Source organism: Chinchilla lanigera, unplaced genomic scaffold, assembly GCF_000276665.1.
Source record: "Chinchilla lanigera isolate Chin_1 unplaced genomic scaffold, ChiLan1.0 scaffold00033, whole genome shotgun sequence".
Lineage (NCBI taxonomy): Eukaryota > Metazoa > Chordata > Mammalia > Rodentia > Chinchillidae > Chinchilla > Chinchilla lanigera.
The window spans coordinates 20,917,891-20,940,815 of NW_004955434.1; the positions used below are offsets into that span (position 1 = coordinate 20,917,891).

A 22,925-nucleotide genomic window follows, 5' to 3' on the forward strand; every position below is an offset into this window, starting at 1 on the left:
TCTTTCACATTCAGTCAGCAATCCCAGGAATGAGTGAGTCAGAGTTTTCTAGCCAGCTCTTGGTTATAACTATGGAAGATGAAGCATATTGCTCCTGCTTCCTTAAAGTAGACAAATTGAGGTAAAATAATCTCTAGTCATGTAATTAACATATAAATTGAAGAAAATATTTACATGTAAATATTCTAAACAAAGCCTGTTTTAAAATGGCTGTTATCAACAAATCAACCAATAACAAATGCTGGAGGTGCTATGAAGAAAAGGAACACTTCTCCAGTGTTGGTGGGAGGGCAGACTGGTGCAACCACTGTGGAAATCAGTGTGGAGATTCCTCAGAAAACTAGGATTGGATGTCCCATCTCACCCAGCTATTCTCCTTCTGGGTGTCTTCCCAAAAGAATTAAAAGCATCATACTACAGCAATATATGTACATCTATCTTTATATCATCATAGTTTGTAATAGCTAAGTTTTGGAAACAACCCAAATGCCTGTCAACTGATGAATGGGTAAAAAAAAAAAAAAAAAAAGTCCTTTTTATACAATAGAATGCTATTGAGCCATAAAGAAGGATCAACTTGAGACATTTGTAGCTAAATGTTTGGGTTTTTTTCTGGTACCAGGAATCGAACTCATGACCTCATACTTGCCAGGCAGGTGCTGTGCCACCAAGCTAAATCCCCAGCCCATTTGTAGCTAAATAGATGGACCATTCTCTTAAGTGAAATAAATCAGACACATATGTAAAGGTCACATTGCCTCTCTGGTGTGAGAAACTGAAAATGTAAATAAGAACCAAAATGCATAATAGATATTGTGAAATAGGAAGTAATGATTCAAAAGGAAAAAGGAATGAAGGGATGAGAGGGAAGAGAAAAAAATGAAAAAAAGAAGGATAAAAAGGAAACAAAACTTTGTAAATAAGGAGAAGAAGAGAGGCTGAAGGGAGGGGAGAGAAATGGGAGAGAAAAAGAGGAACTTAGATAGATGTTTCATGCACAGGTACAAATTCCCTGTGATGAAAGTGATCACTATGTATATCTAAATTGTACCAATAAACTTAATTTTTAAAAAACAGGTATCTTAGTGATCGTTACAAATTGCTACCCTAAAAGCTATTGCTTAGTAGTAAGAGCTTTACAGACAGTATTTAGTGACCTTCATGTCCAATTCTTTTTGTATTTACTATGCTAGGGTAACATGATATCTATAATTTAAAAAATAAATTCTTGCTTTCAGCAGTGTGTGGCTTCAATAGAATAAGATTTTGCAGTACTCATACCATTTATGTTCATGTTCTTGGTGCTTTGTATTTTGAAACATATATGTGTGCATGCATTACCCTCCCTGACCTTGTTTAAAGATCTTGATTTATGTTTGCTTTTTGATATAAAGACCAGCATAGGTATCATACATTCCATCATTAGAATAATACTTTATGGTTATACACCAAATGTCTGTCTCCTGCAGTTGGTATTTTAATAAGGGTGGAGTACATCTGAAACTTATATCATATTACAAGCTGTGTATATTGCCAAACCTTAAAAATACACGAAGCGCAAGAAGGAGGTTTTTTCTTTATAGTGGAATCTGGTATTATCTGAGTTGTTACTTCTAGGTTTACTGGGCATTTTTATTTGCTTTATAGATATATGTTTGCTAAAGCATAATAATTTTATTATTGTGATAGGTTTATGTAATTCTTTGAATATATATTGTTAAACACAAAAGGATAATAAAGTTATATTAAACAGGGCTTTAGAATCATGAAAAACATGCCACTATAAAATTTATCAACTTTTTTTTATGATGTCCTGAATTTTGGAAAATGTATTTCACAATCACAAATAAATGTGGGTACTAGGATGTGAGGAGGCAAAGCTTGCTGTAGTTTAGAATCTCTCTCTGGAGCCAGATGTGGTTTTGATGAAACCCAGATCTTGCAGGGTAGATATGTTATGTAAATAAATCCAAGTTCCCTCCCCACAAGGGCTCCGGGCTCAGCTCCGCTATCAGCTCTCTGAGCACGCATGACTCATTCTCCCCAGTAAGCACCACAACCGGGATGAAACTCCAGGTACTCTGAGAGGCAAAATATCTACACTTTCCCCGACGATAGGAATTTTTAATTGAAACAAAAGCAGACTTGAACAACAAAGCAACTTGAGAATGAAAAGGGAATCGTTTAGCTGTCCCTCCCTGGTGGCTGATTTTAAAATCTTGGAGCTCAGAAGTAGCAAGATAAGATTTGTCTGCCGTTCTGTGCTGCGAAGGGAATGCATCATGCAACAGCCTAGAAACTGACTTAGAGACGGCGGCACTCAAGACCAGGGAGCGCCAGCAAGAACCTCCCCAGCGTCATCATTCAGATGGGAGCAGGAAAGAGGGGTACTAACGGGGCAGAGTAGGAGTGAATGAGCAGCAGCATAAGCAGCGTGCCGGGCCTGGGTTCCTGCGCAGTAGTTACACTGCGCATGCGAACAGCTCTTTACAGTTTCCAAAGACCTTTCAAGTAAGTGTCTCAGTCTGTTGCCATAATCACCTTATGAGAAGAGCAGAGGTCATTGGCCTTTTGCAGGTGAGAAAAAACTGAGGGAGAACGAGGGGATATAAACTCGCCCAAGATCTGAATGGAGGTGAACAGAGTTCTCCAGACCAGTCGTCCAGGGCCTACCACTCCCACACAACCAAATCTCAGACTTTAGAAGTCTTATTTTCATGTATCTAGTATGTGTTCACCAGCACTGCAAACACACATCATCTCTAAGCTCTATCATCAAGGTCTTTGGGGTTTGCTCTTAATTGAAGGCTTATTCCAACCTATTATAGATACAATACAGTATTGAAGGGTTTGGTTACATGTGGGTTTGTCTAAAATATATGTTTTCTGTATACATAATCACTTCCTGATTCCAGATTGAAATGTGGGACAAATCATAATACAACTATAACCATCAAAAGAGTAACACTAAAGTGGGACCTACTCAATTTCTTCACAATGCTTGCGCTGGATACACATTACAAGTAAGATAATGTCCTAGGTATATGACAACTTAAAATGACACTGGGGCTAGTGGTCAGGGAATCTTTTATCTCCTGAATTTGCTGCTATAATTTCTAAAATTAGAGAATTAAATCAGATTATTTCTAGATTTCCTTCCCAAACTTCTCTAGGATTCAGTTACTTTCAGTTGTTTCCAAATCCCAGAAATTGTGATCATTAATTCTTATATCGCAAATGACCTCATAATTAACTATTTCCATTGCTGCTTTGTTTGTTTGTCTGTCTGTTTTGGAAGATTTAATTTTAGGTTACACATTGGCCAAAGGCTTTCCATTTGTCTTGGGGGTGATCTGAATTTACCCTATTAACAAGCATGCAAAATATAAGGTGGCATCATTTTAGAAAGTTATTTAATCTTAGATGTCCTGTCCCATCTAAGGAGAATCTGACTTAATTGGGTTTGAGTACGGCTGGAGCCAGGAACTTTAAAAACTCTCAAATGAGTTTAATGTACGTCCCAAGTCCAGAACCACTGGTCTTTGGCAACTTCCTTCCCCTCTCTGGGATAGCATTTTCCTGGTCCTGCCTTACAGCCCTTAATGAAAGATGTAGTTCTGGAAGAGGGGCACTGGTTTATTGATAAGGGAACATTAGTTTACAAATTTTTAAAAATATTATTCATATTTCACATATATGACACCATTTTTCTTCCAAGGAAAAGCACTTCACAGATAGGTAGAGTTTTTCTTCCCTTTGTTGCCCTTTGTGTACTCAGCTTAGTCTCTGTGAATAACTCAGTAGGAAATGAGGAAGAAATTCTGGTGTGGTATTGTACAGTAGGGCAGCTATCAACGACTTTCATCTGCTGTATAACTCCAAAAGCTAGAAGGATCTTTTAATGTTTTCACCATTAAGAAGTGATATATGTTTGAAGAGACAGGTGTGTTTAACTTGATTTAAACATTGCAAAATATACATATACATCAAACATCATATTGTACTCTGTTAGTATGTAAAATGTTTGTTTTCATACATTGGTTTAAAGTGACAACAAAAAGGATTCTCACAGTGGAAGAAGCTTTACCAAAAGGCAAAGCAAAAATAACAAGAACCCAAAGGAAATAGCTCTGTGTATTCATTACCCATAGTGGAGTTAAAGAAGAAAATGTTACCAACCACCTACGAACCACCTTTGCCATTTCCCCAGCACTTGTTCCAGAGCTTGATATTCAACTACTGGGGAATAGTAGCTGGACTCCTCCTCCTGCGTGGAGGATTCACACTGATAACTGACAGCGTTCCTGACCTCTGGGGGAAGCTTTGGATTTTCTGGATCCACAATTCCACTGTCCTAGTAAAGAAATCAGCCTGGGCATCAGGCTACCCTCATCCAGACAAGAAGACTGAGGTGACCATAGCAGACTCACCTCCCAGTAAGACCTGAGATTTCTCACTCTGCTCCTCCCCACCCCCACCCCACTACAGCAGTTCCCTATCACAGCAGCCCTCCCTGTTTCATTTCTCCATTACATTAGAGGAAAGAGGCAGTCCTTAATGCTCACTGGATTATTACCTAAATCAGTTATTTATAATAACTGATTCTTGGTAGGCTAGTTGCTATTGGTTTCATTGTTTTACCTTTCTTGAACAGGCAAAATGTCACATCATTTTATAACTAATTTATGTTGTTAAATACAAGTTTATCTCAAATACAGCGTACATTGTCAACTAAATGTACTAACTATACAACATATACAGTATGACTCTTCCTTTTTCTTCTCTAGGAATAATATTATCTTAAAACATCCTATGCATACCAGGCATGGTATGGCATGCCTGTAATCCCAGTACTTGGGAGGCTGAGACAGGAGGATTGCTGTGAGTTCCAGGCCAGCCTGAGATACAAAGAGAGTTCAAGGCCAGCATGTACTGCATAGGGAAACCCTGTCTCAAAAAGACCAAATAAAAATTAAAAAAAAAAAAACTCTTCTTATGCAGTTAACAGTAAATATTTTTTCCCAAAGTGAAATGATCAAATATAAAACTTTAAGAAATTTCTTCTTATAAAAGTTAATTTATACAAAAGTATTTATTAAAATATGGTATTCTAATCAGAAATATATGAACACAAGAATGAAAAAAAATTGCAAGACTCATAAGAAAGTTACTAGGAGAGTGGCTGAGGGGCTGGGGGTGGGGCGAGGGAGGAGCCTGAGAGTAGTAAGTGAGGACGAGGGGTTCGCCCTGCGAGATGCTGAGGAGGAGCACACAGAACTGCGAACAGCTGTCCCCTCTAGCACAGTACACTGAGCAAGTGAAATAAAAATCATAACGCTGCAGTGTGCTCATAGACTCAATAAGGCCTTGACTATTGGTTGGCCATATGTCATACATGATTGAAAGTATGCTTATGAATAATTAGTTAAAGTCATGTCTGCTTATTTATGTTTATTTTACACTTGTGGCTGGTCAAACATTACCCCGGAAATTTCATTTTGATCCAGGACTATAGCAACCAGTTTGCAAATTCTTATACGAAGCCTGATCAATTTTCTTCAATTTTCTAAAACTCAAAAACAGACTGAGAAGTACTGATGGTGATTAAGACCATAGCTCAGGACCGGGACTTTCCGAGTTCTGCCCTCCTCGGTCACTCACTGGCGGGATGAGCGTGAGCAAGTCATTTCACTCCTCCAAGTCTCTAACCTGGAAAGGGGGGATAATATGCTCGTGTCCATTTCGTGAGGGTTTTGTAAGGATAACACGAGTCACAGCAGGCCAAGCCCTGGACGCAGTGCCTGGCCGTGCTAGCCACTCAGTGCAAACCAGCTTTTATTTCAGTAAGTCTTTCTGCTAGTGGAATTACTGTCTCCATCTAGATTACGAGATTGCCATTTTATTAAAGACAAGCTTTGTAATGCCTTTGTTTTGCATTCACTTAACGCAAAGTGAATATTGGAGTTTCTAAGTATGGAAATACACCAGGCAGTACTATCCTTGAGTTGTGCATGGTTATCATTTAGAAATATAATTGAAAAGGCCCGGAGTACATGGCAACTTGGCCAGAGATTCCCTGTGCTCGTGAGATGAGGTGGATGAGAGGTTCCCTAGCACCTTGCACCCTGCGGGCCCTGCCCAGTGTGTTGGCACTCAGATTCCAGGGAGCACCCTAAGCAATTAGAGCATGACTGCTTCCTTGGGATAGGGCACCTTTTTCTTCCCTTTGTTGCTCTTTTGAGTAAAAGTGCTGAGAAAAGTCAGGAAAGAGTGCTTGTGCTCACTTCTATCTCGTACTTCTACAATGTCTGTATAGAGCTCTAAATTAAAGAAGGAATCATATTTTTAGAAGTTCAGCCCCTTGCCTAGGAAATGAGTCTTTTACCAAATTAAAATACAAGCACCGTTATTTGAGTACCAAAGGAAATGGTATACGTGAACCTCGGGTGTCTCGCACATAGTAAACACTCAATAAATGGTAGCTATTTTGAACTATTTTTCAAAAATGTAATGAGAGTGAGCAAGTAGCAACCTTGAATAAAGGAATCTTTCAAGAATTCTGGCAGTGTAGCCAGAGAGAAGGGAACTCTAAATCTTACTCAATTGTTTTGTTTTAATGGTAAAGATGGGACACATCAATATAACTTTATGGAAGCCTCATCTCAGTGTGTGTGTGTGTGTATGTGTGCATGCGTGTGTGTGTGAGAGAGAGAGAAAGAGAGAGAGAGAGAGAGAGAAAGAGAGACAGAGACAGAGATTAAAAGAAGCATATCCAAACAGGAAAAATATGTTCTTACTGATATTTCTCACATGATAGTAAAGTCGATCCAAATTGTTCCTCTGGCAATATCCCATTTCTCACACTGTCTTCTTCAGAACAAACTTCCCTTCTCCTCTCTTATCTCTCCTTCCCAATTTAAACCTTTCCCTCCCTCTGTCTCTTTCTTCTAACTTGCCCTACCTCCACCTTAGTTCTTTATTTTGCACATCCATTTCACCCTCTTTTTCCAAGTTTTATTTTAGTTTTAATAATGCATAATAATTGTCTAAATGTATGTGGTACAATGTGATGCTCTGATCACATGCACACATTGTACAATGACCCATTCTGGATGACTAGCACATCCATACCTTAAACAGTTATCATTTCTTTGTAGCAAAACATTCAAAATCTCCTCTTCTAGCTATTTTAAAATCTGTAATTATATCTATTTTTTCTTGTCTTTTTCTTCTTCTTTTCTAACTAGTCCCACATCCATAAAATTATTCTACCACAAAGACAGAGTTAGAGGTATAAAAAACAACAACAAAACACTGATGGAGCACATTCCTTAGAAGGGGTGGGATTGAGTCCAGGTGAAATACTTAGTTTTGGAAAAGTAGATACTTGATCATCTGAGATTCGAATGAAGCAAACAGGAAGTTGTATGAAAGATGCTCTTGAAGCCATCAGGAATTGCTGAAGCTTCTGATCAATGCATCTAGGTTTGGTTTTGTTTTTCTGTAAAGAAAAGGGCACTGTGTTCTTCTAGGAGTAAGGAGAGTCACCTCTCGGGTAGGAGGCTTGATAATGTTAAACAATTAGTACAGAAGCTCATTGTCTGGACTAAGCTCTTGCAGTAGGACCAACAGACCACGTGAACATAACGCAGAGTCACTCGTATGTAAATGCCACGTGAGCAAGTTAAAACTACAGGAAGTTAATGGGGCCAAAGACAAACCAATTTTTCTTGAAATCAGGAGATTCCAGTCTACCTGGATCAGTTTAACAAAAAGTCTCATGCAACACTTACAAAAAAGTGACCTGACAGAACTCATTTAGCTAAGCAACCCACTGCTGTACCATGGGCCCAGGGGCTCTCGTTCTAGTTTTTAAAACAGAGGCTGCTCCCATGCCTAAATTGTAAATAAATGCCAATTAGGTCTAAAGCTAAATTTATTGTAATTTTGTATCTTGACAGTTTGGATGAGTTGCAGGACAGGACAGCATGTGTAACCAAAGAGAAGAAGAGAGCTGCAGGAACTGCCGGAAGATTTTCAGGGGCTTTGAAAGTGCAGGAACAGAAGGAAATTGATTTTACAGGGATAAGAGGATAAGAAAATGAAAAAATGATGAATACAGGATGAAGGCAAGAAAAGACATAAACTATGTCACGGAACAGTAAAGAAAACGCACAAATACTGCAAGGAGGTGCAAATGTGCGTGAGGAGATGAGGAAGTGAGTAGCATTTCCCAGCTTTGCATTCTTAGGCCATTTCCCTTATTCCATCAACCCATCAGAGCTTAAGGGCTTTCCCTGAGGGCTGCTTTCCTGCTTTCCTATTTCAGGGGCATAAAGAAATGAAGGTCAGACTGACTGGTATAGATGAGTTTAGGGAACTTGGTGCCTGTTAAGAAACATGGATCATTCCTACGTTCTTATGTTTGTTATTCTCTCTTTGATTTTCTTCTCTTCTTTCCCTTCTATATTTTTATTGCTTCATCTATCTTAATGTTTTTAAGGTTTCTGTTTATTTTGGCAATGGTTCCTTCAGTTATTCATTTCCTAAGATTTCTTTTTAACTTAAGTTTAATGTATAATAGTTCAGAATGAAGACTGGCGTAAGCAGAGTTATGAAAAATAGAAAATTAGAAGAAATTGGTTAAATCATTAATTGGAAGTTTCAGAATGAATGGGCAATTTATAAAACAGAAATAGGGTGCATAACAAATGCGGAAAACAAGTAAAAGACATATGAAACAAAACAGATAAAAGTTGAATTAAAAATACTAACTAGATAAGGGAATGATAAAATTAAGGAGTCTGTATTCATTAAATGGTTATTATACAGCAATTTTGGGTTTTATAGTCCTTTTCTCTCTTCCCCCACCAATAAGCCTAATGGTTATTTAAGTTATAAATAATTTTTTACTTGTTGATTTTACTTTTCTGGTCTTTCCATTTGGGAAAAGAACATAAAACGCTGCTACCTACACATGAGGCAAAGAACAGCTTAATGAAAAATGTAGGAAGGGAAGAAAGTGCACATTTTCATGAGTAAACCTCGAAATGACTCAGTCAGAGTTCACATTTTATACATTAGAGCGTCAGGGTTTGCTAAAAAGCATTCTCATGTTTTTCTCATTAAGGGTGCATTCACCTCCACGTCTCTCCATCCTACTTTCCTCACAGCCGCCCTGCAGGTGAATGCCGGCCACAGACCCAGAGCGTGTGCTGTGGCAGAGTAGAGGAAGAGGAGCTGATCTTTTGCACCGAGAAGAACCCTTGATCTGAAGTAGCCAGAGGCAGCTCCTGGGGCTGGACTTGCAGGAGAGCCCTTGCGGGCAGCTTGTAGCATTTCTAGTCCGTCTCCGTTAGCCCATACGTTATCCCTAGCATAGGAACATATGCAAGAATTTATTTGGTTTTCTCTCTACTGTGCAGATCTTCTCCTGGTTGAAATCATGCAAGCGGAATGTGCTTCAGCGGATGGAAATAGCATGGGGGAAACAATAATGTTCATATGTGACCTCAGGCCACTCCCTGACCCACAGCAAATTAGACTTTCTTCATTTTATAAGTGGTTTTTTTATTTGAAAATGATAGGGAATTTAAGCTAATCAGTAGATTATTTGATTGCCCCATTCATCTTTTCCCTCAAGTGTAATTTTTTTTCTGCTGTGAAAAATTAATAGCTGTTTATGTCTTTTTTAAGGTCTATTGATAATATCAGTAACGGTTACTATTTAGTAAGTGCCTTCTTCTGTGCCAGGTACTGTTTGTATATTTAATCTTTTATTTTTTGAGCAACTCTTTTGGGCCGATATTACTAATCCTATTTATAAACTAGAAAGCTGGGATTTAGAAAGGCTAAGGTTTTGCCCAAGGTCACATGTCTGTTTAGAGTACAGACTTACTTAAAGCCAGGACATTATGACTACTCCCATGTGCTGTCTCTCAGCGTGATGTCATTCTACACTGCCGGGAGGTTTGAGGAGAATAGAATAGAAAGCTTTCACCTGGAGAAGAAAGAATTTCCTTTTCCATAGAGGAACAGAAGATCTCATTAAAGAAATGTGTACAAAATCTGGTATTTACATATGAGAGATGGCCATGATGTCACTGGTTCTGGAAGAAGAGAAAGAACACTGAGCCTATTTGAAATACTAGATATTATACAATAGAGTATCATTTAGCCAGAAAGAAAAATGAAATCCCGGCGCTTGCAGGAAACTGGGTGGAACTTCAGGACGTTGTATCATCAAAATAAGCCAGACTGAGAAAGAAGCTTTACATATTTCTTCTCATGTAGAAATAAACAAAAAAAGCAAGCCACAAAAAAAAAAAAAAAAAAAAAAAAAAAAAAAAAAAAAAAAAAAAAAAAAAAACAAGAGGAAAGCGACTCACAAGGGAGAGATAGAGGAGGTGAAAACACAGAGGAAAATCGACATAGTCAAGACGCTATGTGTGCATGTAAATGTCACAGTGAAACAGATTTATTCAATTAGTATGTGTCCATAACTATAATAATTTTTAAATACTGTATATTGCTAAAAGTTTATTTGGAATGGAAGAGGGATGACTGGACTTTTATTCTCTCAACACTCCTCTGGAAAAGTATTTCACCATAATCAGTAAGGATCATTTTAAAGACAGCCAAAGGATTAAAGAAAAAAATCAATGCTTGCACCTTTTACTTACCATGTAGTAGCTTAGATGTTTCCTTTTTCCATTCCATAACCTATAAAATACTGTTTCTAGACAGCTCAATGAAGTATTTTTTCTATACTACATCTTGGCTGCTTCCCGAGGGCTCCTGCTCTTCCAAGGACTCTTGGCGTACAGGACAATAAACTATACCCTTGCGATGCTCACGTAGATTCCCAGCCTGCTGCTGGGGAACCCTGACAGGTGAAGGCAGCGTGTTCTTACTGATAAAATGCCTTAGATAATGACACCTCTAAGACTAAACACTTGCCAGGGCTGGGGTTGTGCTTTCTAGGCTGGCAAATACAGCAGAGTGGCTAAGTTCAAAGATACACGGTCTCTCAGATGACGAAGATTGAGTCTCCCCGTTGTGGACTCCGGAAACGCTCACAGGACCGGCAACTACCAGCACACAGCCACACCCTGCGGTCTTACCACGAGGGCCTCTCTCACTCAAAATTGTTCGGAAATTTTAATTTTGCCAGAATGCCAGCAGGAGAGGTGATTCCAAAATGCAAGTCTAAATTTAGCCACTTTCTCTTTCAACTGCGGCAGGATGACTTTTTACTTTTTTAATAGCAAGCGCTGCTTTCAATTGGTAATAGTGGAAGGAATGTTTGTTTTGGAGAACTTTTGCAGGCACATGGAATCTTACAGTAGACCGAGGACAGAAATGTCAGTATCTCCAAAGACACAAAGGAGCCATAAGATCTAGAGTCTGTTTAGGGCTATGTTAACGGCAGGAAGGGGACCCGGGCTTCAGGGTGTGCTCTGAATGTGCGCGAGACTCCTTTAGGAACAGCACCACAGTGTACTTCTTATGGTTTCCTTGAAATTACCTGTCGGCCTTATGGTACACGGTGGACAGAAACACTGAAACGACACCCGGGATTTGGAGGCAGATTTATTTCACGTCGAGAGGCACTAATTGGGAGCACTCCCAGAACATCAGGCCCTGATCTCTGGTGGTCTAGGGCTCAGACGGGAGAAGCAAACAGGAAGACAGAGGCAGAATGGCTGGTCAATGGGGATTGGCTTATGCAATGTGCATCATAGTGACCAGCCGTTCCTAAGAGACAGGAGCATCTGGAACTGGAACAGGAACTGTTACCTGGGCAACTAAGAACCTGAAGCATACTGGCTGGGAGGAGGCATTTTCTGTTACAATGGAACACCTCATGTAAGAAGATTAAGCTCTGAGTAGTGAAAAACAGCGCTCATTGTAACACACCTCTGCAAGCCTTGTCCTCTTGCTGGGAAGGACTCCAAAAGGCTGACAGAGGCCAAGTTGAAGGGTGGCAGATGTACTAGAGGAGCACATGGACAGCGCAATAGGAATGCACCGAGACAGAACATTAAGCAGTAGAGCACAGCTGAGGGTGAGCATCTAACCGCTCTTGACTTCTGCCCGGAGCCATTTCTTCAGAGGAGGTATATACGTACTGTCTTTGGGGAGATTACTTAAATGTACTGACATTAACTTTTCTAACCTGCTAATCCTAAATTATAGTGTTACAGAGTTTTGTGTGTGTCTGGGGGTAGAAGAATATTAAGTTTAAAAACTTAGGTTACAAATGTAGTAGAACATTTTTAAATATTAAAAATATTGCTATTTTCCTGTAACTTCTTAGATCCACTGTCTTTCCCTGACGCTTAAGGTGGCTGGCTGTAGATACTGCTTTTAGCTACGGGAAGGTTCACAAGTAGAAGACACAGCTACTCTAAAACAGTGGTGGCGACCCTACAGCACTCATGCAGCAGAGGGCTGTTCGTATCATGGAGAGCTCTAAAAGCCTCTCCATCAGTGCCCTAGAATGAACACTTTTCTTCTTTTACTACATTTTCAAAGCCTTGAAATTCTGAATTTGTAAAAGGTTTACTTCCCTTGTCTCTGTGACCTGATGCGCGTGCTTGCCCTCACAGAACTACGCTGTGTCCGTGCTGTTCTCCTGGTCAAAGCCAGCAGCTCCCTTTCCTACACATCTCTGCTCTGTCTGTCACTCCTAACCTCCTCATTACTCTTAAAACGTTCCCACCTGGATGTGGCGTTGACTGCGTTCTGTGATGCTACTTGCACATCTCCTGAATCACATGACTCCACCCTTGTCTTTCCACCTCGCTTTTCCTTCCTATGTGCCTTATAAACATTGTCCAGAGAATCTCTCTGTACAAATCTTCTAAATGTACCCTTCGGGCTTTACCTCTCAAAGAAACATTCACTGAATGCCTGTAGAACCAAAGTCCATGAAGACAGAGAATGAACAGGGCGCTTCCTGCCTTCCCAGAGCACACAGTCCAATGGGGACAGACTATAGGCAAATTTGAATGGGCAAGGACATCTAAATGATGCTGTATGGAGAATCAAGGTCATTTTTCTCTTTTATCCAACATAGAAAATATGACCCACCCATTTCCTCAGAGTTGACCTTTTGCACATTTCTGGAGCACTTCCCTGGTCCTCTGGTTTTATCATCTATCCAGATCCCCGTATTAGCCTACAAGACCTAGTGCTGTCAGTTCCCAGACATCATTTGAAGGCACGAATGGTGCTGTTCATTCTACACTTAACTGAGTGAAGTGTCTGTGAGGAAATTAATGAGGAATTCACTTTTTCACCAGCTTAAAAGATTTTGTCTTTTACCTGTTCCTTGACATTACCTTGAGTAATATATTATAGTGAATTTTTAACAAAACATGCTGCAGATTTATTTATCTTTAACTTGAAGAAGATGTAATTATGTAGACCCATATGAAATAATGTAGAATAATATGAAAATTTGGCCTTTTCTTTTTCAATAACTTTTCTATACACGAGTCCCAAAAGCATTTCATTTTCACAGTACAATGAATATTGTTTTCATTTCAACTATGAAAGGAATAATTTTCCACCTTCAAATTTTTATTCCTCTTTTTAAAAAGCATGAAATTAATTTTAAAACCTTGAGACATGATGAACTGTGGTTTTCCCCACTCAAGTCGTATTTGGCTGACATTTCACTTTATGCTTGTCACATTTATAGTCCCAAACTAACAACACATGGTGTGGGAAAGGAATTATAGGCAGCCAGTGGCAGAATTTGCTTTAAATGATATGAGAATGTTAGTTATTTGTTCTTATTTCTCACATAGTTTTTCCCCACCTGCATCCTCCTTATTCCAATCTAAAATGATAATGATAATTTTACGGCAGCATATCATGCCAGTGAAGTCAAAGAATGTATCAGGAAACATGGACCCAAAAACCATTAATACATAATAGTTGTTATTAACTATTCTTTTTTTAAAATCAGGAAGACATTATTTTAGCTCTGACTCTTGTTTGTTATAGCAGTGTTCTTTTCATCATTTTCTAACACAGCTGTTTGATAAACATACCTGAAAATTTTTATTTAGAATATGCTCTTGGTTCAAGAAAATGATCTAGTTCTACCATTTCAAGGTAAAGGCAGGAAAAGGACAAATTGCTGAGTGGGAAGCCTTTGTTTTACTGTGGTTCAGCTCTCCAGTCCTCTGACCTGTAAATTATGATAGTCAGTGGTGGGATAATAAGGGAATATAGCTCGTTAAAGATACTGGGAGGCTAGGTTGAGAATTGGTTCTGTGCTCCAAGAAAACAGTGTTCCTCCCAACACATGAGCTATCAGATTTCTTTATGAAAAATTGTTAAATATTTCTTTCCTTCCAAGGGTCTTGAGAAATTATTTACTTAATAAGGGGCCTTCCCTTCTTTTATGCCAGTATGCTATGATGTTCATCGGGCACTTTCCTTCATTTTGCCTAGCTCTAACTGAAATTGCTTTTATGCCTTCTATATGTATTAATGATCTGATCCAGTTTCTTCACTTGTAAGGTTGACGGTTTTACTTTGAGCTACAGTGTATTCTGCCTGCAGGCATGTTTTACTTTTAGCATTTTCCTTTTAATATTTAGGGTTCCTTAGATCGGCTTCACCAGATTTCTTTTTCTCATTTTGGATTTTTCTGTCAGTTATCTTGCTCACTTTCTCTTCAGTATGATGAACTGATGTTCTTTAAAATGTTCTTCTGTAGTGATCTTCCTTTCTTTTATGCTCCAAATTCCTTCCACTGCAAGTTACCCAAATTTTCTATGCTTTGGTGAGGAAAAATCAAGAAAGTACCCAAGAGAGCAATTTTTCAGCATGTATCAAAGATCTTATAAGTGCTGGGGTAGAAGAATATATTAACATGGAAGGGATAATCAGAACATACTGATAGGTAAAGAAATAATTTCCTAAAATCAGTATATATAATAGGATCCCACTTTTGCATATTTATATAGAACATTGAATATTTACTATTTAGAATTCAATATATTGAAAGAAAAATTGTAAGGTCAAGCAACAACATAAAATATTTTATGGTGGTATATTTTAAGCTTAATAATATAAAGAGAGCCAAGCACGGTGGTGCAAGAGGCAGGAGGATCACTCTGAGTTTGGGGCCAGCCTGAGCTATATAGTGAGACCTTGTCTCAAAAAATATGGAGAGAATACATATATATAGAATGATCATATACCTGTGACCACTAATTTCCTCCATTCTTAATATTCCATTACATTCATAAAAGGTTCGCAGTAAGAATACCACTGAAGCCTTCCGCGCAGCCTTACTGTATCACACCCCTCCCTTCCTCCCCAGACGCACCATGTCCCTGGAGGTGGTATCTATCACTCTCATATACATTTTGTTTTGTTTGTTTGTTTGTTTGTTTGTTTTTTCCGGTACCAGGAACCGAACTCATGACCTTGTGCTTGCCAGGCAGGCACTTTTGCCACTGAGCTAAATCCCCAGCCCCTCATATACATTTTGAAAATATTACAAAATTTGTAGGCATTTATAGATCATCTGCAGCATTGTTACCTTTAATTTTTTTTATCTTATCAGTACATAACATTACACAGCTTGAATTTTCTGTTAAACTATATTTTTGTGATTTACACATTGGTTAGCATTACGCAATCCATTAATCCATTAATTCTGATATGTGAGCTTCACTGAATTACTAAATACCTAGCAGATTAGTGGAGCATGCCTCCAACTGTGTCTAGGCAGGTCATGGAGCTGTGGCCTTGAGTACTCTATCTGGCCCCGCCCTCTTACTCCAGGATTCCCCTCCTGTGCTTCCCAGTTCCCGTGAATTGAGCAGTTTTGCTCTGCCAGGCCTTTCTGCCATGCTGTTCCTGCTTTGGAGCCAGTGAACTATGGACTGAGTCCCCCCAAACCGTGAGCTAGATTAAATCTCTCCTTTAAGCGGTACGTGTCAGATATTGTCTCCAACAGTGGAAAAGCTTACTGATAGCCCATATTTACATCTGTATCTGGTCTGTTTTATTTCCATTATAGAATAATATTCTAAGATGTGAATATACATTAATGATTTACTGTCCTTATATGATAAACAACATTTGGGTTGGTTCCAGTATTTTGCTGTTACATTCACTGCAAATGAAGTTTTTAAATTCTCATATGTGATTCTTAACACTTCTATCTTTAATTTTGGATTTTGTTACAGTACAGCCAGAGAACATCAGCTATGTGCTAGTAATGATTCTTCAAAATTTCTTTGCAGTGTATTTCAGGGGTTTTTTGGGTAACTCTTTAATGTATGTGTGCAAAGTCTGTTCTGAATCTAAAAGCTGAGAGCTGGGATATGAATTGATTGTTCACATTTTCTCTGTTCTAATTTTTATTTGTTTTTCCTTTAAAATTCTCCCTTCTTATAATTTTGATATGCACATGTATTTTGAGGATGTAGTCTTAGGTACATAAACATTCGGAAATGCTCTGTTCTTGGTAAAGAATTTGTGCCTTTCTCACACCCAGTTTTCTTCCTTGTGCCTAATTGTTTGTATTTAACATAGCTGGGCTTTTTTATTTTGGAGGGTTTTTGCTGGCTATTTAGTTTTTATCCCTGTCTTTCAACCTTTCTATGTCCTTGAGTTATAAACCTTGTTTAATAAATATATACCTGGATTTTGTTATTTGTATCTAATCTGACAACCTCTAGTTAATAAATACATTTAGTCTAGTTAGTAAATAAATTTAGTCTGATTGTTAATTTTAGCTAATTTGCAGCTATTTACACACTTAACCTTTGCTTTATATATAATAGACTTCTTCATTACTTTTTTTTCTTCCTTTCTAGTCTTTTTTTATCTTTATGTATTTTCACTATTCTCTTTTTCTCCCTCTTTACTGACTTGGAAGTTAAATATGTCAGTATAGTTTCTTGTCAAATAATATTACATTTTAACAACTTTAGCTGGGCTATAATCCTAGCACTTGGGAGGCTGATCCAGGAAGATCACTGTGAGTTTGAGGCCAGCCTGGCCTATATAATGAGTTCACAGCCAGCCTGGACTACATCGAACCTATTCTGTTAAATGAAAAAAAAAACTGAAAAAATCTTAATAATTTTATTTGGCTTTAATAAATTTAAAATTAGTCAATATCTCTGCCCTTTCTCAAATGATACATAGGCTTTTGCTCTCTTTATATTTTAATCATCCCTATTTCTACTTCTTTTGTAAAAAAATCAAAACAGTTTAAATTCTGTTTAATTACAAAATGCAAAAGCTTGTTGGGGTTATATACTGACTATATTAATGGAACACTCCAAGAGCTTCTTTCGATGTATCTTATAGACTATGTAAGCCAGTTAATGTACATAATCCAATTTCAGTCCTCACCAATTTAAAAATTGATAATGAGCATCAAGTATTCTTCCAAAATTGTGCCAAGTGTACTGATATAAGGAGCTGCCCGCCCACTCTCCCTTCCAGCCTATCAGAATGGCTGGCCTACATTCGTATTACTGACGTTGTTTCACTTAACCAGTTGCTCTGCGGTTCTGCTTAGGAATTAAACTCCATATATTTTTAAGTGGTTCAGCCTTCATCACAGAGCTTAAGGATGGAGAATTCATATGCAATGTGTAGAAGTAAAACATAGTAAGACCACAGACAGAAAAAAAATCAAGTCCCCCATTTTTCTCATCAATATATTAATGTATAAACACAGTAGTTAATTTTTAGTGAGTACTTTACATGTAAAGATGGATAACCCTCATATTATTACTGTTAGACTAAAAAGTAAATGTCAAAGAGAAAATAATTGAAATTACAATCTCATAAAAGTGATTTTAAGAGTATATATTTAAAGATACATAGTGGAAGACACCCCACAGAGAGGCACAATTTCCTCTTCACAGTGACAGCTCTGAGCGTATGTATTCACTAGTAGCTTTTATTGTTCCAGAAATGACCTTTTAAAAAAAGAACATAAAAGAATACATGCCATAAGGTAAAACAAATCACAAATAAGTAAATCACAAAATTGAAAATTAGAATAGTTCAACCAGCATTTGCAAAATATCTGCCATAAGGTATTCATTAGAAGTGGGAAACAAATTGGTCTCTAAACTTCCTAGCAGCAACTGCAAGTGGAAGAGGGTAGGTTAAGAAAACAGAGTTATATGATTTGTAATGTCCATAACATTAAATTTTTTCATTTTTGCTCAGGGAGAGCTTACCATGTTTGATCCAGAGACACAGAAGTAATTCTTCCTCTCTGTAACCATGAAGCGCTGAGACATAGGGCTGGATCATCTCAGCCACAAGGGCAGCAGAGGCAGACCATGGTACTGAGTTCCAAATCGATCTGAATTTGTTGTGCTGTCCTTCAGGCAACCCAAACTTCTCTTCCCTCTGTTGCTCGTGTGCTGCACCGCAGTGAAGGGGAAGTTCCTTTCCCGACTGTGAGCCTTTGGAGTGGGGAACGCAGGACCATGCGCTGGGACAGCCAGCTGCACTGGGCTGGTCTCCGTCCCCTCCAGCTCGTTGACAAACTACCCACAAGGACGCTTCAGGACAAGTTTTTCCCACTTCCCTAAGTAGGAAAGCCAAGGTACCTGTGTTAAGAACTGAGATTTTTTGGATCTCACTGCTCTGGGCCAACTGTAGCACGTAGATACGTACTGTACTGTACTTCATATAAAGAACTCGAGCCAGTCACAGTGGAGCACCCAGAAACTTGAACCTTTGCTGGTATAATTCTGTTCAAGGGAGCTCCAAAATAGAGTTCAGTAACTGTGGGCTGAGATACCGGAGGTGCTAATTTGTTTATGGGATGTAACTATAAGCTAGATGTTGGGGTCATCTAATGAAAATGATTGCTTTGGCTGTACGATGAACCATCTGCATGAGCCCTTCTTCCTGGCAGTCATGAGCGAGTTGGATCTCTAGTAGATTCACACCATTGATGTTTAATAATAGCAAAACCATGCCTTGTGCCTGGGGCAAGGGTCTTGTGTATTTTGTCTGACTCAATACCTCATCTTCAATTCTTTTCATACATTTTCCCTTCCAAAACTCTGATATTTACCTTCTTAGGTTTCAAAACCTCTCAATATAACTTTTTATCAGAAATACTAGAGCAGCGGGGCATGGTGGCACACACCTGTAATCCCAGCACTTGGGAGGGTGAGGCAGGAGGATCGTTGCAAGTTCGAGACCAGCCTGGGCTACAGAGTGAGCTCGAGGCCAGCCTGAACTGCATAGCGAGACCCTGCCTCAAAAAGACAAAAAAAGAAAAAAAAAAATGCTACAGCAATTGTCAGATTTTTAAGATAGTTTACTCAACTTTGCAAAACTGTGTTTATTGACTATAGAATTCTCTAAACAGAATTATTGAAAGTTACAAGTACAGGGCAAGGTGTTACACTGTTGGTAGTCTCTTCTTCAGATAAATATCCTGAATGTTATTTTCTGACATACTTGTTCATTATTTTTCATGATTCATTGGTAATATTTTATTTATATTTAGGTGAACAACATTGACTCTAATGTTTCTTTCTAAAAAATATTCTCTGTATCTTTCAAAATATTACTGATATAATAATGAAACCTAACTGAGGGGACTCAGAAGACAAAAACAAAGCACTTCAGCGTATGCATGTTGGGACTGTGCTCAGGAAACTTCAGTCACTCCAGTTTTACTAGGAATTTTGGCCTGATGGTCCTCCTTAGAGAAGGACACAACCTCTTCAGAGAAAAAGCTTAAAACTCCAACTCCATTTTCCTTCAGCAAAAGTAAAAGTGTTTTCTTAGAAATGTTTTCATTCCTACCCAAATGTAAGTATTAAAAAGATTTTACTCTTTTCCAGGAAAAAGATAATCCTTGGATAGAGAGTGTTTAGAAATTTCCTACAACAAAACTATACCAAAAATCAGATAAAAAGAACTGAAATATCGGCTTCTTTGGCCATTATATTTATTGGCACAGGAATTATTATCATGCTTAATATTTTATACCTCTTTCAAAAATCAATGTTTGGGAGTGTATTTTTTCTTTAAAAAATCAATTTTCCTCAGTTTTTAAAAGACATTATAATTAGAAAGGGAATACGCTTCAGCAGAAAAGACAGTGACCAAAGACTCAAATGATTTCAAGTTTCAGATTGATTATGTCTTAGCTTACTTTGGAAGTCACTTAAATTGTCTAGGTCTGTTTCTTCGTTAGTGATTGCAGCGTTGCTATAAGGACCACGATGGTGTGATGTGTGTTAGAACATTTAAACTATATAATGTTATTGGCAGTTGCTCTCAGTAACAAAGTTAACAAAGCAGCACTCACCAGCCCAGCTCTGTGGCAGTAGGGAGAGAACTCTGTCCTGGGTGATAAACCTTCTGTGGTCCAGAATGTAGCCAGGCAAACAGTGCGCCCCTTGCGCGGCTCTCACACAAGCATTGTGTTACTTATCCCAACGCTGTCATGCAAAAACATTCACTTCACTTTCCTCCATCCTCCTTGGTATCCGGGCATTTCCCGTGTTCACAACTCTCACCTTTATCTGTTATTTTTGTTTGTTGTTTTGTTGTTTTTTGCCTCTTTTTATGGTACGTTTTAGATATGCATAATGATCGCATTCCCCATAGGGAATTTTATTGTACATAGCATATCTTGCTTCTTCTTTTTTCCCATCCCTCTCCCTCCCTTCAACCCCTCTTCCCCTCCTTATTTAAAAAGCTTTGTTTCCATCTTTTTCCTTCCATTCTCCTTTTTCCTTGTTCCTTCCTTCCTTCCCTTGCTTGCCCTCTCATGTGAACATTTTCTTCCCACTTCCCAATATCCAGTGTACATTTGGGTCTTTATTTACACTTCCAGTTATTTGCCGTTTCTGAAAGTTCTGGTATTGGCACTGTATTTAGGACTGCCATTAGAGGCTACATGTTAAAATTACAGCATAATGACAAAAAGGAAAGATGGTAGAATTACACAAAATATTTCAACTTCACGGTTTTTAACTTTAAAGGGTTCCTGTAAATTCACACAGGAAGACAATCTCCCGTGAAAGTGTTGCTTGCTCGCCAGTTCAGGAGACCTCCTGGTAACTCGGGCCAAGGAGGGGTGAAAGGGCACCACAGTAATCCCAGCTATCCCACTTTGCTCAGGACTCAGCTGTAGAACAGGCAGTCCCGTGTCGGGAGACTCCTCAGTGCTGAGCCCTCTGGAATAACCGGTTCCCTAAGCTCATCATCATCTTCGTGCTACTTCTGGCTACTTCACCTCACACCAGGCAAATTCAGTGAAGATGCCAGGGAAGACTGGTGAGCACTGAGGTGACTGCTGCTCTCTCCTTCGGCCCTGTAAGCCCTCCCCCTTGGCCAGTGTCTGGTTCCAAGTAGGAAGGGCCAAGCCAGTTTGCGTGGAAGAGATGTGCAGAGGTGCTTGCTAGTGGTTTCTGGAAAGGGCGGTTTCTTACTTGCATAGAAAGGTAGCTTCCTTCTCCTGTTAAGTGCCGCCATATACCTGGCTGCCACCCTGCAACATGGAAAGGAATGAGGCTTGGGATGAAACCAGCAGTGTAGACAGAGAAAAAAGAACTTGTGTCCTCAGCGATATTATTAATCTCTGCAGTCAACTTTGAAACCCATCTACCGCTGAACATTTTCACATGTAAACTAGTCTGAATCAAGTTCCTGGTTTTTTCCTTGTTTGTTCCAGCTGAAGGAGCTGCAGATGGCGGTCCTGGTAAATAATAAAGCCTTCAACTGTAGCTGTCCTGATAAGGTGAAAATTTCAGCCTGGTACAAGATGAGTACACAGGGGAAGCAGAGCCTTCATAGAGAGACGATTACTTCAGATTTCAAGTACAACCAGGACAACAAATTTTAGAAGTAAACGGACAAGACATAGAATAATTATTTGGACCACTGAAAAATACAAAGCAACTGGGGGCTAAATTTTTAAATCCTGAATTTGATTGGTAGGAACAGTAGCATAAGACCTTTAGATACCTATTTGTTTTGTGAAGGAGCTGATATCTCCAACTCCCAATAGCAAAATCCATCTAGGATTCCATACCCCGGCAGATCCTTTTTTATTTTTCAGATGTTGTTTCTTGAATAAATATAATGTCTCTTGCATTGGAAATGTGAGACCAAATTAAAAAAGGATAGATATATAGTGAAGAGTTCCATTCTGTGTCTAAGGGTGTGTGTGTGTGTGTGTGTGTGTGTGTGTGTGTGAGAGAGAGAGAGAGAGAGAGAGAGAGAGAGAGAGAGAGAATAAATAAGAATAATTTTGAACTCTTCTGTTACACCATTTTGGTATTCCCAATGCAAAGACAGTAGGCTAAAATAATGGCACTGAGTATAGATAGAAGAAAGTACATTAGAAATTCAGCAGTAATTTAGTGATTCATTCTGTATCTCCAGGTTATTTTCACTGTAAAAGTGCACAACCCAGAAAATCGTAACCATTCTAAACAGCATGAGAGCAGCAGAGCTGAAGCAAAAGCAAGCATTCTTTGCATTACATTATTAAATGGAACACTTAATCATTTTTTTTGCCAGAAGACAACTTCCCCTTATGTTTAGTTATAAATAGGGCTGCGGGAAAAATGTCTGCAACTGAAATGCTGGAGAGCTGCATCCTGAAGCACTGGAGAATCAGCATTTGTCAGACAGGGTGACTCACCAAGACTCTTGGGAACTACGGCTTTGAGAAATTCTGTTTCTCACTTACTCTGAGGTTTGATGTCCCAGCTTGGTAAATAGTACATTTTTCAGGACAGATCTGTCAGAGTTTCCCCTTACTCCCCTTTCACTTCTGCTTTGTCCTGAAGCCATTTCCAGGTGTGTGAATATTATTTCAGCTTTCCTGCATTATGTCATGGAAAGCTAGTGCTAAGATTTGTAAACTGCATTTCAAAACA

The 22,925-nt window shown here is 38.7% G+C and overlaps 1 protein-coding gene across 1 annotated transcript in view; it reads left to right on the forward strand.

Annotated features, from left to right (window-relative positions):
• The first annotated feature begins 11,678 nt into the window (after positions 1 to 11,678).
• Positions 11,679 to 22,925, forward strand: part of Adamtsl1 (ADAMTS-like 1) — a 462,751-nt gene continuing 451,504 nt past the window's right edge. The window contains exon 1 of the mRNA XM_005388722.1: positions 11,679 to 12,067. Within this exon, the coding sequence (XP_005388779.1) occupies positions 12,008 to 12,067 (60 nt within the window). The 5' untranslated portion in view covers positions 11,679 to 12,007. The remainder of the gene's footprint in view (positions 12,068 to 22,925) is intronic.